General features: G+C 41.0%; 1 protein-coding gene across 12 annotated transcripts in view; it reads left to right on the top strand.

The window, feature by feature from the left end:
- Positions 1–13,709, top strand: part of ERC1 (ELKS/RAB6-interacting/CAST family member 1) — a 269,160-nt gene that overhangs the window by 21,165 nt on the left and 234,286 nt on the right. For 11 of the 12 annotated variants that reach the window (XM_005207251.5, XM_005207252.5, XM_010805656.4 and 8 more), the window contains exon 2: positions 1,909–2,733. In XM_005207251.5, coding sequence (XP_005207308.1) covers positions 2,065–2,733 — 669 coding nt within the window. In that variant the 5' untranslated portion in view covers positions 1,909–2,064. Of the gene's footprint in view, positions 1–1,908; positions 2,734–13,709 lie in introns of those variants that run through there. The other variant, NM_001205419.1, reaches the window with a different exon arrangement.

Genomic DNA, 13,709 nt, shown 5'->3' on the forward strand with positions numbered 1-13,709 from the left:
ATATTAAAATATTATTTAATATGTTGAAGTCTGTTACTTGACTTAAGCCAGTTCTTTGGTAGAATGCTATTAGGAAATGACAGAGATCTAGTTTAGATCTGTATTGTTTTATGTTTAAGAGAAGGGTACAATAGGTGGCTATGCTATGTGTGTTGAAATTTTCTTAGTTACTGTACTTTAGAATATGAACATATTTTCCTATTAAAAAATTCAAGTATTTGTGCATTGTGGGGATAAAGCTTTACAAGTGAAGCTAAGAGTCTCCACAGACATTTCCCCCCAACCTTAGAATTTCCCCTTGCCTCTAACCATTGATGTTCAGATTTGGCATTTCACATGTAGGAATTCTTTGTATATTTTGTATACAAATCTTTATACATATGTTAGATTTTTTTTTCACCAAGAGTTTGGGTTTTCTTTTCATTCTTGGTATACTTTGTCATTTTGACATAATTGAGTGTATTAGTTGTTTTTCTTTATGTATTTTTGCCTTTTGTTTCTTAATTAAGAAGCCCTGCTGCTAAGTCGCTTCAGTCATGTCCGACTCTGTGTGACCCCATAGACGGCAGCCCCCTACCTTTACTCAAATTCACAGGGATATTCTCTGTGTAAGTTTTCTTACACAGTAAGTTTTCTTCTAGTACTTTTAATAGTTTACAATTTTATATCTTTAATGTACATAGACTTTATTGCTCTGTACTGTGTGAAGTAAAGATGTAACTTATTTTTTTCTCAGGCACCAGTTGTTCAGACTCCATTTATTGAATGATTTATCCTTTTCTTACTGTTTTGAAATGTTACTTTTAGCATGTACTATATGCTCATGTATAATTTAGATTCTATTCTTGGGCCAGTTCTGTACAGTTTTAATCACTATAGCTTTAAAAGGCTTTGAGTCCTTTTGAGAAATCCCAGGGTTCAGATGTGGTTTTGGAGTCCAGGTTTTTTCTCCACGATGTCCAGTGGGTGTTATGCAGTGTCCTGTAATTGTGCATGTCATTTTCTCAGTGAAGTGTATGAATAATTACACTAGGTGAGGTACTTATAAGTGATAAGTGACCTCATATAAGATCATGCCAGATATTGCTGCTAAATGAGTTAAAGAGGGGGAAAAAAGACTTATTTTCAGAGTTTAAAAAAATTTTGCATTGTAAATAAAGGATCATGGACCTATAGTGTATCAATATCTTGCTATCTAGGGGACATCTTCCTTTGTTTTTCTGTTTCAGATTGTTTCTGTGGCGGTTGTGCCTTACTCTCCCATTTGAATTATAGAGTTAGTCTGTCAGGTTATGTGAGGAGTCTTGTAGGGATTTTCATTGACACGTGGAGGAGCTGGAGGACAAACGACACATCAACAGTGTTTGTCTTCTCATCTGTGAACATGGATAACTTTCCTTTTGTTCAGCAAAGTTTTAGTTTTTACAAAAATTTCATGCACATTTCTGTTAGATGCATGTCAGAGCATTTTTATGGTTTTGCTGCTATTGTGAACGGAATTGAAAAGTTATATTTTCCAACTGTCATTGCTGATGGACAATAAAGTGTCCGTGTTTATGTGTTGGTCTGTGGGTGAGTAGTTTGTTGAGTCTTGTCTTTGTCAGTTGATGACCTTGGATTTTCCAGTTAGAAAATGATATGTTGAAACATTGAGTTTTATCTTCTTCTTGCCAGTCTTTATGCCCCTTATTTCTTTTTTCCATTTGCTTGGTGCGGTTTCGGTGTTCTGTTCTGAGACGTGCTGGATGTTTTAGGAATGATGCTTACTGAGAAGTAAGTTGTGCTGTGAACAAATGCACCAGTCAGCAGATGCTGAAAGGGGAAATCCTCAAGTAGGGGCAGTGAAAGTGTCTGCGAGGGGAGATGTTTGCTCCTGCAAGAGCTAACGTGCAGTACTTTCCGTTACAGATAATGGCATGAGCTGTTTCTTCTGGGTTGGACAGCGAGGGCCTGATACTTCTGATGAGCCTTAAGCCGACTTAGAGCCATAGCACAGCCTCCCAGAGTTCCGTGTTTTGCTTTCTGCTGCATACCTTTCCCGGCTCCTGAACCCATCTTGCAGCCATGTATGGAAGTGCCCGCTCAGTGGGGAAGGTGGAACCGAGCACCCAGAGCCCGGGGCGGTCCCCTCGACTTCCTCGTTCCCCTCGCCTGGGTCATCGGCGAACCAACAGCACCGGAGGGAGCTCTGGAAGCAGCGCTGGAGGTGGCGGTGGGAAGACCCTCTCCATGGAGAACATCCAGTCCCTCAATGCTGCCTATGCCACTTCTGGCCCCATGTACCTAAGTGACCACGAGAACGCGGGTTCAGAGACACCCAAGAGCACCATGACCCTTGGCCGATCCGGGGGCCGTCTGCCTTATGGCGTGCGGATGACTGCTATGGGCAGTAGCCCCAACATAGCGAGCAGCGGGGTCGCCAGTGACACCATAGCGTTTGGGGAGCACCACCTGCCCCCGGTGAGCATGGCCTCCACCGTTCCTCACTCCCTCCGTCAGGCCAGAGATAACACCATCATGGATCTGCAGACACAGCTCAAGGAGGTGCTAAGGGAAAATGACCTCTTACGCAAGGACGTGGAGGTCAAGGAGAGCAAGTTAAGTTCCTCGATGAACAGTATCAAGACCTTCTGGAGCCCAGAGCTGAAGAAGGAGCGAGCCCTGAGGAAGGATGAAGCTTCCAAAATCACCGTCTGGAAGGAGCAGTACAGAGTTGTGCAGGAGGAGAACCAGGTTAGTTCGCGTGTGTTCTGGCATAAATGAATCAGAGTTCATGCAAATGAAACGATTTTTCTCTTGGTTCATTTCTTTTCGTTTTTCCTGTTTTTCTTAGTACTATATTTTGCGCCCCCATTTCTTGGCCTTTTCCAGACTGGTCCTGTGCCTTAATTTTTTTCTGGTTACCGTGTCTGCTTGCTCATCATTCTTTCCCGTTTTGCTTCTCTTTCTCTTCCTGTCTTTTCTTTCAGCACATATTTTCTTTTTTCTGTTCTTGTGAGAATGTACTTTTGCCACGTGCTGTAAGATTTACCATGTGTGTGCATGCTTATCACTCAGTCATGTCTGACTCTGTGACCCCATGAGTCTGCCAGGCTCCTCTGTGCATAGGGATACTCTAGGCCAGAATACCGGAGTGGGTTGCCATTCCCTCCCCCAGGGGATCTTCCCTACCCAGGGATCAAACCCAGGTCTCCCATATGGCAGGTGGATTCTTTACCATCTAAGCCACCAGGGAAGCCCAAGAATACTGGAGTGTGTAGCCTATCCCTTCTCCAGGGGATCTTCCTGACCGAAGAATCAAACTGGGGTCTCCTGCATTGCAGGTGGATTCTTTACCAGTTGAGCTACCAGGAAAGCCCAAGATTTATCATAGCAAATGTGTTCTTTTTTTTTTTTTTAAAAGTGAAAGTCGCTCAGTGTGTCTGACTGTTTGTGACCCCGTGGACTGTGTAGTCCATGGAATTCTCCAGGCCAGAATAGCTGTTCCCTTCTCCAGGGGATCTTTCCAACCCAGGGATCGAACCCAGGTCTCCCACATTGCAGGTGGGTTCTTTACCAGCTGAGCCACAAAAAGTCAATCTTAATAAAACCAGCACAAGGCAAATCTGTGTTGACAGTACCGGAGGACGGAAATTAATTTAAAAAGTTGATGATGTAAATATTTATTAAGTACCAACAGGGAGTAGCAGTTCTTTCTGTTGACGTTTATAAGAAAGTATAACTTCTGAATCTTTTTTAAAGAAAAATTCTTTAACTGGTCAAATTTGAGGATTTTAGGTGGAAGAAAAGCAGCTTGGTATGATTGGTTATGTATGAGATATAAATTAGACTTTCGTAGAAGTTGAATGTTAAATTGATGTTATTGAATTTATCCTTGAGTTAACTAGCCATCAATATACCTTTCTGTTGGTGCTGAAAATATGCCCATCACCAAGATGGTTTTTATCATCAACCAACCTGAAAAAGTCCATATTTACGAGGAAAAAAATTATCAGCTTACTTCTCTATTTTCAAATAATTCAGGCAGCTAATTGTGCCTGTTTTTAAAAGCTGTGTGGATAAAAAAGCAAATGACAGTAACCTTTCTAATTATCAAGCTACATTCAGAGGCAAAATCTTCGAATCTTTCGAAATGACTGTGGTGGGAACTTGGCACTTGAGTCCAGTGGACGTGAAACAGTGCACAGGGCTCTGGTGCCAAAAATACCATATGCGCTGAAGGAGGGTGAACGCCGCCTTATCTGGATTCCGCCCCTTGCCCTAATTAAACACCCGTGTTGGCAGGAACAGATTCTTCCTGCACCCACTATAATTACCACACAATCCTAAAATTGTATGACTTTGCTCCAAAAAACGAAGGGTGCAATTTTAAAGTAAAGTGAAACACAGCAATGAGATATAGAGAATTGAGAATGCTAATGAATAGATTACAGTGAGCCAGTCTGGGCCCTAATTAAACTCTGCATTCATCACACCCTCTGCAGTCCTCAGAGGTCAGAGATTTCCACTTTACAAAGAAGATTGGTTTAATAGGATTTACAGTAATTAAACAAATTTCCCCATTTCAGTTTGAGATTGGGGATTTAGATACATTCTCGATGTTTGATCTGATTGGACCACAGAGATCTTGGTCTAGAATCCTATCAAATGAAAAAGAACACATTTGCTTAGAATTGCCTGATGTGTACAGTTATTATGAAGTCCTTTCAGAAGATTGTTTCAAAAATGAATACCCAGTTGTTTTTATGTTTCATACTCCTCTTGTATGAAAGTACTTGTAACTTTCAAGTACTGGTGGTTGGAGAAATGGAACAATATACGTTTTCACAGGAAAGGTCTTTTCTTTTTCTTAAATTGGGAATGAGGAAGGGTTTTGGTGTGTTTATTTGATGGAGAATAAAAATCCAGCTGTGATCTTGGTTGAACTACAAAACTAAGGCTTTGGATGATTTATATTTTTTAATTTTGTTCTTATCAGTATCTAATAAGATATTGTCATACTCCTTTTTTGCTTATAATGCCTTCCTGTAATATTCCTACATGTTGAGTTGAGTTGGAAGCTTATTTTGAAAATAATTGTTTTAAATCACTTTCATTGGCATTTTGTGTGATCAGAGTAATTTTTAAAAAATTACAGTGTAGCAGGTGAGTTTAATGTTTTGTTCTATGGTTTTTTTTTTTTTTTGCTTTTGGAGTTTGACTTTATTTGTGTAGACAGCAAGAGAGACTTACTATCTGTAAATATTTGCTTTGTCATTTGTTCTCACTCTTTGGACCCTGGTGACTATTAGTATTTTAATAATTTTAGGTTCTGCCTTGATTTGTCACATAGGGAAAGCCATTATTTGAATTTAAATCAGTTTTTCCGTAAGGTTGCTAATTGTTTCCCTGTCATTAAAAGTCTGATTTGAAAATCTGAAATCTCTGTCTTGGACTGTTTAACTTTTCTTTCTGCTCATCCCGTTGTAACTTAGAGATGAATTATGAATGATTTTTCAGAGTACTGTGGATAAATCTGTATTACAGTCTATTTTTTCAGATAGATTTGATCTTTTCTGGTGTTCCAGAAATGAGATATATTAGAGGCACTGTGTGGGATGCCCTGAGAAAATTAAATGTAAGATAGATACGCTCCTTTTGGGGAATTAACAATCCTTTTGGGAAGCAGAATTTGTCCAGCTTATAGAAACAGAAGCTACCCGTCCCCTGGACTTTGTCTTGTGCAGAGGTACATGAATGGGATGGCAAATTGGTTTCCTGTAGAGCTGGTAAATTTGCTCACCTGGGATGTAGTGGAGTGTTATGAAAAACGATCCAGTGAATCTAATAAACAAAGTCTGTACAAATGCCCGATAAGGCTTATCTGTGAGGAGGTGGAACTTGCTGGAGGACTGCAGTGTCTCCTTCCCCTTCTCCCGTACAGTTCACAGTGCGGTGGCGTGTGGGACTTGCTCTCAGTGATGGAATTGGTTTTATGTGTCTGCTTATTTACACAGTCTTTGCAGGTGGCAGCTTAAATATGAGTTGGGAAACCCATTTTTTATTCTTTTGTGCCAAAGAAACCAGAAAGTGCACTTCGGGCACCAAGTCGTTGTAGTTACCCTGCTGTTGATCAAGGGAGGTCATAGTTCCATTTTACTTTGATATCATGTCACGGGTGCTCTGTAAGAGGCTTGGAGGGGCCCAGAGACCCTGCTTTCTAACAAGCGATTGGGTGGGGGGACTCTAAATAAGAGACCTGTGACATTTTACGTATGCTCTGTGTATTCAACAGGCAGCTGTGAGGAAGGAAGTTTTTTTTCCCACCCTTTCTTTCTTTTGGGGTATTTTTTTTGGAAGGCCAGTCCTGGAAAAATGAGTGCCAATATGAAGGTTTTAGGTTCTGGCTGCATGGAGGAATGTATTTTCTCCCAGCGCTGTCTCCATCTGATGGACGAGTCAGCTTCACAGAACGGTGCTTGACCACCACTGGACCTGGTTCCTGGGAGGCCAGATTGCTGCTGACAGTGGTGTGGGTGCGCTGGGTCTTTGACCTCTGCAGGATGACTGCAGGGACTTCACTGGGGGTGGGATGGAGAGCCCCCCTCCTCCTGCCCTCCTCTGTTGCCGCTCCCTGCCTCGCTCCCTCCCTCTCTCCCTTTGTGACAACTTTATTGAGGTAAAATTTAATTGATCCTTTAAAAGTGTATAACTTCTTTCTTTCTTAATATGACTTATTCAGAGAAGAATTTGAGGAAAGGAACAGAAAGTTGCCCTAGGGAGGGAGGGAGGAAAGTTGCCCTGAAACATAACCAAAAAATTATTTAGGAGCAGCCTTTATTGCTGATCAGCAGAGAGGGCTGCAGGCAGGCAGGCAGGCATGCAGGAAGGGAGAGCGAGTGAGTTTGCGGCAGAAAGCCTGGAGTTATTTGGGTTACAGGACTGGAGAAGAAGGTGCACATCCATGAGATGTTTTCAAAGAAATCTTTGAATATAGATGATGAGGCAAGAGAGGACTCTTTTGAGAGTCCCTTGGACTGCAAGGAGATCAAACCAGTCAATCCTAAAGGAAATCAACCCTGAACATTCATTGGAAGAATTGATGCTGAGGCTCCAATCCTTTGGCCACTTGATGAAATGAGCCATCTCCTTGGGAAAAAACCCTGATGCTGGGAAAGATTGAGGAGAAGGAGGCAACAGAGGATGAGATGGTTGGGTGGCATCACTGACTCAGTGGACATGAGTTTGAGCAAGCTCCAGGAGATGGTGAATGGGACAGGGAAGCCTGACATGTTGCGTGCAGTCCATGGAGTCACAAAGTCAGACACAACTTAACAACTGAACGACAACAACAGTGGTGATGATTTTTGATTGAAACTGTGATTTTTAAATTTGTTCAGTCTGCGGGAGCTTTTTAATATCCATAACCCTAAATAAAGGACTTAACGTCTTTAAGAATCACTGCATACTTTAAAAATGGTCTTCTGGGCAGTGCTTGCACGTTATAATTTGTTGCTCAGAAAAAGAGAGCAGATCATCAAGAATTCCTTGACAGTGGGAATCTATATTCCTATTGCTTAAGTATTAGAAGGCAGTGTAAAATTCTGGGAGAGAGAGAGCTCAACTTTAAGAATATTGCCAGGCAATACGTATGAAGCCATTCTCATGGAGATGGTTGTGTAACTTTCTGTTATGTACTTTGTGCTTGAGGCATACCCATTAAGCTTAAGATGAGGAACTGCTGTTGAGTACAGAGCCCAGGATATGTGCTTTCTCTGCTAAAGTTCCATTGTGTATCTGTAGACCTGTTGTTTTGTATGTTTCATCTTGACTTGGTTTTTAAATTCTCTGAATGGTAAAAAAGAGAAAATACATACTTTTATTTTCTGATACTGCCAGCATAAGATACAACAAGAGGTTGTTGCCCACCAGTTTATCACACACACTTTGCATAAGGTTAATCTCTTAAGTTTTCCTCCATGCTGTAAAATTTTGTGATTAAGAACTTCATCCTTTGTTCCACAGCATCTTGAAAGCATAACAGAAGGAAACGGTTTTTCAGGTTAAGGTTCTTCGTTATTTATGTTGAGTTCTTCCATGTTTTGTGAAATTCAGGAAGAGATATGTGTCTGTAAATCAGGTATACTCATTGTTAAAAAATATCAATAATGGTACGTTGTAGTTGATCTGTTTGAGGCAAAGAGTTTTGGACAGTTATTTATATGTGTGTTATTCTCTGTACACCAGTTTCATTCCTCTTGTTGATCTGAGATAGTGGTAATAAAATGAAAGCAAAATTGCTTTGATTAGCTGTTCACAGATAAATCTTTGTTTAAGCACAGTATTTAAAATTTTTTATTACACAATTGCACTGTTTACATTATCAATATCCTGTAGTATTCACTCTATTTCAAAGGACAACATTCTTTGGAGCTATGTGAAAACTTGTGTGGGATTTAAAATCTACTGAGAAAGTAGAAGAACATGTTCAGAAAATGTTCCCAGTTTCGATTCTCTTTCGTAGATTTGATAATCTGAGTAATTAGCAATGTATTCTTGCCACATGGCTCATCATGGGCACAGGAACTTAAATAGGTGCCAGATTCCTAGGACAGAAGCATACTTTAATGAGCTCCAGTCTTTTCTGTCTTGTGATTTCATGAAGTGTATTATTTCTCTGTGAAAACTTGCTGCCCATGGTACAGAGCATTTTCAAGAAATGAGGCAGGCAGAAGATAGTCTATTTAAGTTGTATTGGATGAATTCCTGAATTTCTTTTGGCGTTTTTGGTGATAGGTGCTTGTTTTCCAGAGTAGCACATTGGTTTTCAGTTGTTCGAAAGTCATGGGTGCATTGGCTGCCAGCATGGTTTCAAGGCAGAAGGCATTTTTTAGATTTGGGGTAGAGAGGGCCCGGGATTGCTAGGTACCCTGCGATGCTTAGGGCAGTCCTGCTCTGGAAAAGTCTCCCTCATTCCAGGTGGTTTTCAAACATCTCACCCAGAAATGTGTGTAGATGAGAAAGCTGTTTTTAATGACCTGAACCCATTTCTAACTACATAAGTGTGCGTAAATGCATCAGCGTTTCTGGAATAACTTCAGTATACACTGAACTTTTCCAGCAGTGGAACTACTCTGTAAGTTGATGGCAGGTAGTCCTTTTTTTTTCTTTTACAGTAAATGTGATGTTTGCCGTTAATTTTTAAAAAAAATTTTATTGTACTTTGTTTTGTTTGGAACTTGACGTAGAGTTTTTATCATTTTAGAAAATGACTTCAGCATTGCATTGTTGACCAGGACGTCCACCAGCCTCTCTGTGCATGTGCCCCATGTCTTTTGGTGTGGCCATGTCTCAGCGTTTGACCTGTTAACATGCATGTTTGTTTCTTATAAAACTTTTCTTCTCTCTTTCACAGAGCATTATATTAATTTTTTGGATTGCCTGTGAGAGTATGCTTATTTATCTATGAATTTTATTTTGAGATAATAAAGGACACATTACAAAATATTTGTTAGAAGAAGGGGGATGGGTGGCATTGGGTCTGATGAGCTTGAGAATTGCTGGTGTAATGGATAGGACACCCCGTCTAGAAAAGGAGACTTCTCGTTCTCATTTCTGTCCTGGCTCTGCCAGTCAGTAGCTGTGCGACCGTGGGTACATTGTGTAATCTTTTTGGGCCCGTTTTCTCATCTGTAATCCCCGGAGGGATTCTTTCTTTCTTGTACAGTTATCTGACTTGTTTTGACCAGTTTTCCTAATGGAATTCTCTTGAAGAGTCTCTTCATTTTTATTTTAATGCCCTAGTTCGAGATTGACTCACATAACTGAGTTAGGCTTTTCTGGGAGTGAGAAGTACTTGACAATCGATCTCCTTTTCAAGATAGGCAGCTTGAAACCAGGGCTTGCATATAAAGTGCAAAGAGCTTTCTTGGAGTTTAATGAGTTGTCACAGGGAGAAAATGCTGTTATGATTGTTGTGATAATGAAAGATTAAAGGAGATACTATGTATAAAATCATGGATAAGACTAAATGGCACAGTAGGTATTTGTTGTTGACTTGCTAAGCTGTGTCTGACTCTGTGATCCCATGGACTGTAGCCCGCCAGGCTCCTCTGTCCATGGGATTCTTCAGGTAAGATTACTGGAGTGAGTTGCCATTTCCTCCTCCAGGGGATCTTCCCAACCCAGGGGTCGAACCTTCATCTCTTCCTTGGCAGGCAGATTCTTTACCACTGAGCCACCTGGGAAACCCCATAATAGGTAATAAATGTTACTTAGAATCAAGTCAGATATTTCTTAACTTCAGAGACTACTGTACAACATTTTTTGAAGTATGGCATGTATCTTACAGTCAGCTGCGAAGAGGGAAGCAGTAGCCTGGGACCTGAACAGTGTTGCTAGAAAGTGGGTCACAGTAGATAAGAAGTCTCCTTTGGATAACTAATCACTACCAGTGTAACCTTAATATTCCTGAAGGAGTTACCAGGAACATAGAATAGGGTAATTAGCTCTCAGGATTTTCAGTTACAGTCTTATCCATTATTTAAGATTTTTATTTCCACAGTGACTCATCCATGAATTATAGAGTGCTTTCCCAAAAGGAATGTAATATTGCTGGAAATAATTTTTTTACCACTCTATTTTCTCTCTGTGGTAAGGAGTTTCTGGCTGGTTAGTTGGACCTAAAACCCTCTGTAAATAATTTAAACTGTGTGCCTTTGTATGAAGAAGACTTAACCTTTACGAAACGATGGGGAATTCTTGAGAAGGGGCAACACAGAATGTTTATATTTACTCATTGTGTTTATTTAAAACTATTTCCGTGCTGTCGTCTTTTTTCTAGCTGAAATTTTTGTATGTCACGAAAAAGTGCTCTTTGCTTACATTATCTCTGTTGTTACTTCGCTGACATAAAAAATGTCACCTTGCGTCTGATGTTCTCTTTGGTTTCCGTGTGTCATCTGTTGTACCTTTAAAAGTAGTGTAGTAGTTTTGTCAGTGAAAATGAAGCCTTACCGTGACACTGTTGTCAAACACATCTCTGAGTACTTCTAGAAACCTGGTGCACGTGTTAATAATAACTGCTTTTATGGAGCATTTGGGCCCCCCTGGTGGCTCAGCTGTAAAGAATCCGCCTGCCAATGCAGGAGATGAGGGTTCAGTCCCTGGGCTGGGAAGGTCCTCTGGAGGAGGAAATGGCAACCCATTCCACTGTTCTTGCCAGGGAAATCCCATGGACAGAGGAGCCTGGCGGGCTGTATAGTTCATGGCTTGGCAAAAGAGTTGGAGATGACTTAGCAAGTAAACAAATAGAGCATTTACAAATACCATACTAGCTTCTTTTGTATGTTATTTCTAATTCTAACAGCCCTCCTCTAGGGAAGTGATACTGTCCTTACTGATGGGTGAGGAAACTACAAATCAGGAAAGTACTCTGTGCACATCTCACATCTGGGAAGTGACACAGCTTCATCTCTCTGGTTACAAAGCCCAGTAAAATGCCATGGTGGCATTTTCAACTAAGAACGGCTGAGTGAAATGCAAATACTCATTTAAAATATTTATTGAAAAATTAATGTGGGCAGTCATTTATTAAGTATGAAAGTAAAAGTGTTAGTTGCTTAGTCATGTCCGACTCTTTGAGACCACGTAGACTGTAGCCCACCAGGCTCCTCTGTCCCTAGAATTCTCCAGGCAAGGATACTGGAGTGAGTTTGCATTTCTTACTCCAGGGGAATTTCCTGACCAAGGGATCGAACCTGGGTCTCCCACATTGCAGGCAGACTCTTTTCTGTTTGAGCCACCAGGGAAGCCCATTAAATGTGAAAAAGTACATTAAGATTCCTATCTGTTTTAGTTGGAGGAGGAAATACAAGAATGGATGTTAGCAGAGGATCCGAAGGCTTCTGGGAAGGAGTTAACATTAAGTTAAGAGAAGGGACCGAGGAGAGACACAGGTGGCCAGCTTAGCAGATGCTGAAGATTGACTTGATTAGCTTACAGATCAGCAGGTGCCGGTGATAGCGATCACTACTCTTGTTTCAACTAGGCAGAAAGCTTTAGGTTAACAATTCCTAGACTTGGGTCTTACACACCAGTTAAATAAGAAATGAACAACAGCTACACTCCCTGCAAAAAAGCGGGAAGGGGGCAGACTTGGCATGGGATTTTCAAATAAAGACAATTAAAAAAACTTAAATGACCCCATACTCTTAGCATCATTTTATAAGATGAAAAACACTGTGATACCAAAGGAGTTGAAATTGCATCATCACAGAGTAGAGGACAGTCCTCCCCAAGAAAATACAGCTTTTAAGTTTGCCGTGATGACTTTATTAAGGACTGATGGAAACCTGGTCATTGATTTGCATTTAAAATGCACTGATTTACACCAGGAGTTTTGTGTCACAGCCTGTGGGCCAAATCCTGCCCACAGGATTCTTATATCCCCTGCAAGCCAAGAATGATTTTTACATTTTTAAGTGATTTAAAAAAAAAATCAGAAGAGTGATGTTTTGTGAATGTGAAAAATTACATGAAATCTAAACCTCAGTGTTCATAAACAAAGATTGATTGGCACACAGCCGTGCTTATTTATTTGCCTGTTGTCTATGGCTGCTTCCCCACTACAGCGGTGTAGTTGAGTAGTTTTAAACAGAGCCCATGTGCTCCGGTAAACCCAAGGTATTTCATCTCGCCACTCACAGGGAAAGTTTGCCAACATCTGGTCTACATAGCAGGATAAGTAGTGATAACTCTCAGCTACTGCCACTCAAAGTGGTAATGGTTGTGTAGTGTTTGCTAAGAAGCAGGCCCTGTTTTATGTGCTCTGCTTGCATTATCATCATAACAATCTTTTGGAGGTAGCTACTGTTATCTATCTATCTCTCTGTGCCGGTTCTTAGTTGCCGCACCTGACCAGAGATCGAACCCCAGCACCCTGCACTGGGAGCTTGGAGGCTTAGCACTGGACCACCAGAGAAGTCCCTGGTGGAGGTCCCTGTTGTCTTTATTTTACTGATGTGGAAACAGAGGCCTAGAGGGAACACAGAACTTGCCCAAGATCACACAGCTGTAGAGTGTCAAAGGCAGGATTCAAGCCCAGGTGTGCTCCACGTCTGTGCTCCTTCCTGCTAAACTAGGTGGTCACGAAAAAGAAGCAAACGGCACTTCATGACGCTGCATGCATGCTTCACGTTTACTTTAATTCTTTCAGGAACAGAGGGAAGTAACCTTGTGCTGTAGCTGATCACACGTTATCAGTGAGGAGCAGAATGAAATCAACAGTGATGGCTTCATTATTCATGAACTTTTTGGTTTGACTCATTAGATTTTTCCCAGAGGTTTGTTGATTGAAATGGTCTACTTAGTTGACATCCTACTTACTGAACTTTTGAGCAAGTGAAGGTCATTTCTGGACCATATTGTCTAATTTTTGGTATAATTAGAATAATAACTATAAACTTGGAGAGTAACTGTGTTCTTCACTGTCATAAATATTTATTATATTTTGTTTTTGAGAGAAGGTATACCTCCCAGTGAAAGTTGCTCAGTCGTGTCCGACTCTTTGCAACCCCTTGGACTATACAGTCCATGGAATTCTCCAGCCCAGAGTACTGGAGTGGATAGCCTTTCCTTTCTTCAGGGGATCTTCCCAGTCCAGGGATCAAACCCAGGTCTCCCACATGGCAGGTGGATTCTTTACCAGCTGAGCCACAAGGGAAACCTCC

This window comes from Bos taurus, chromosome 5 (assembly GCF_002263795.3).
Source record: "Bos taurus isolate L1 Dominette 01449 registration number 42190680 breed Hereford chromosome 5, ARS-UCD2.0, whole genome shotgun sequence".
Taxonomy (NCBI): Eukaryota; Metazoa; Chordata; class Mammalia; order Artiodactyla; family Bovidae; genus Bos; species Bos taurus.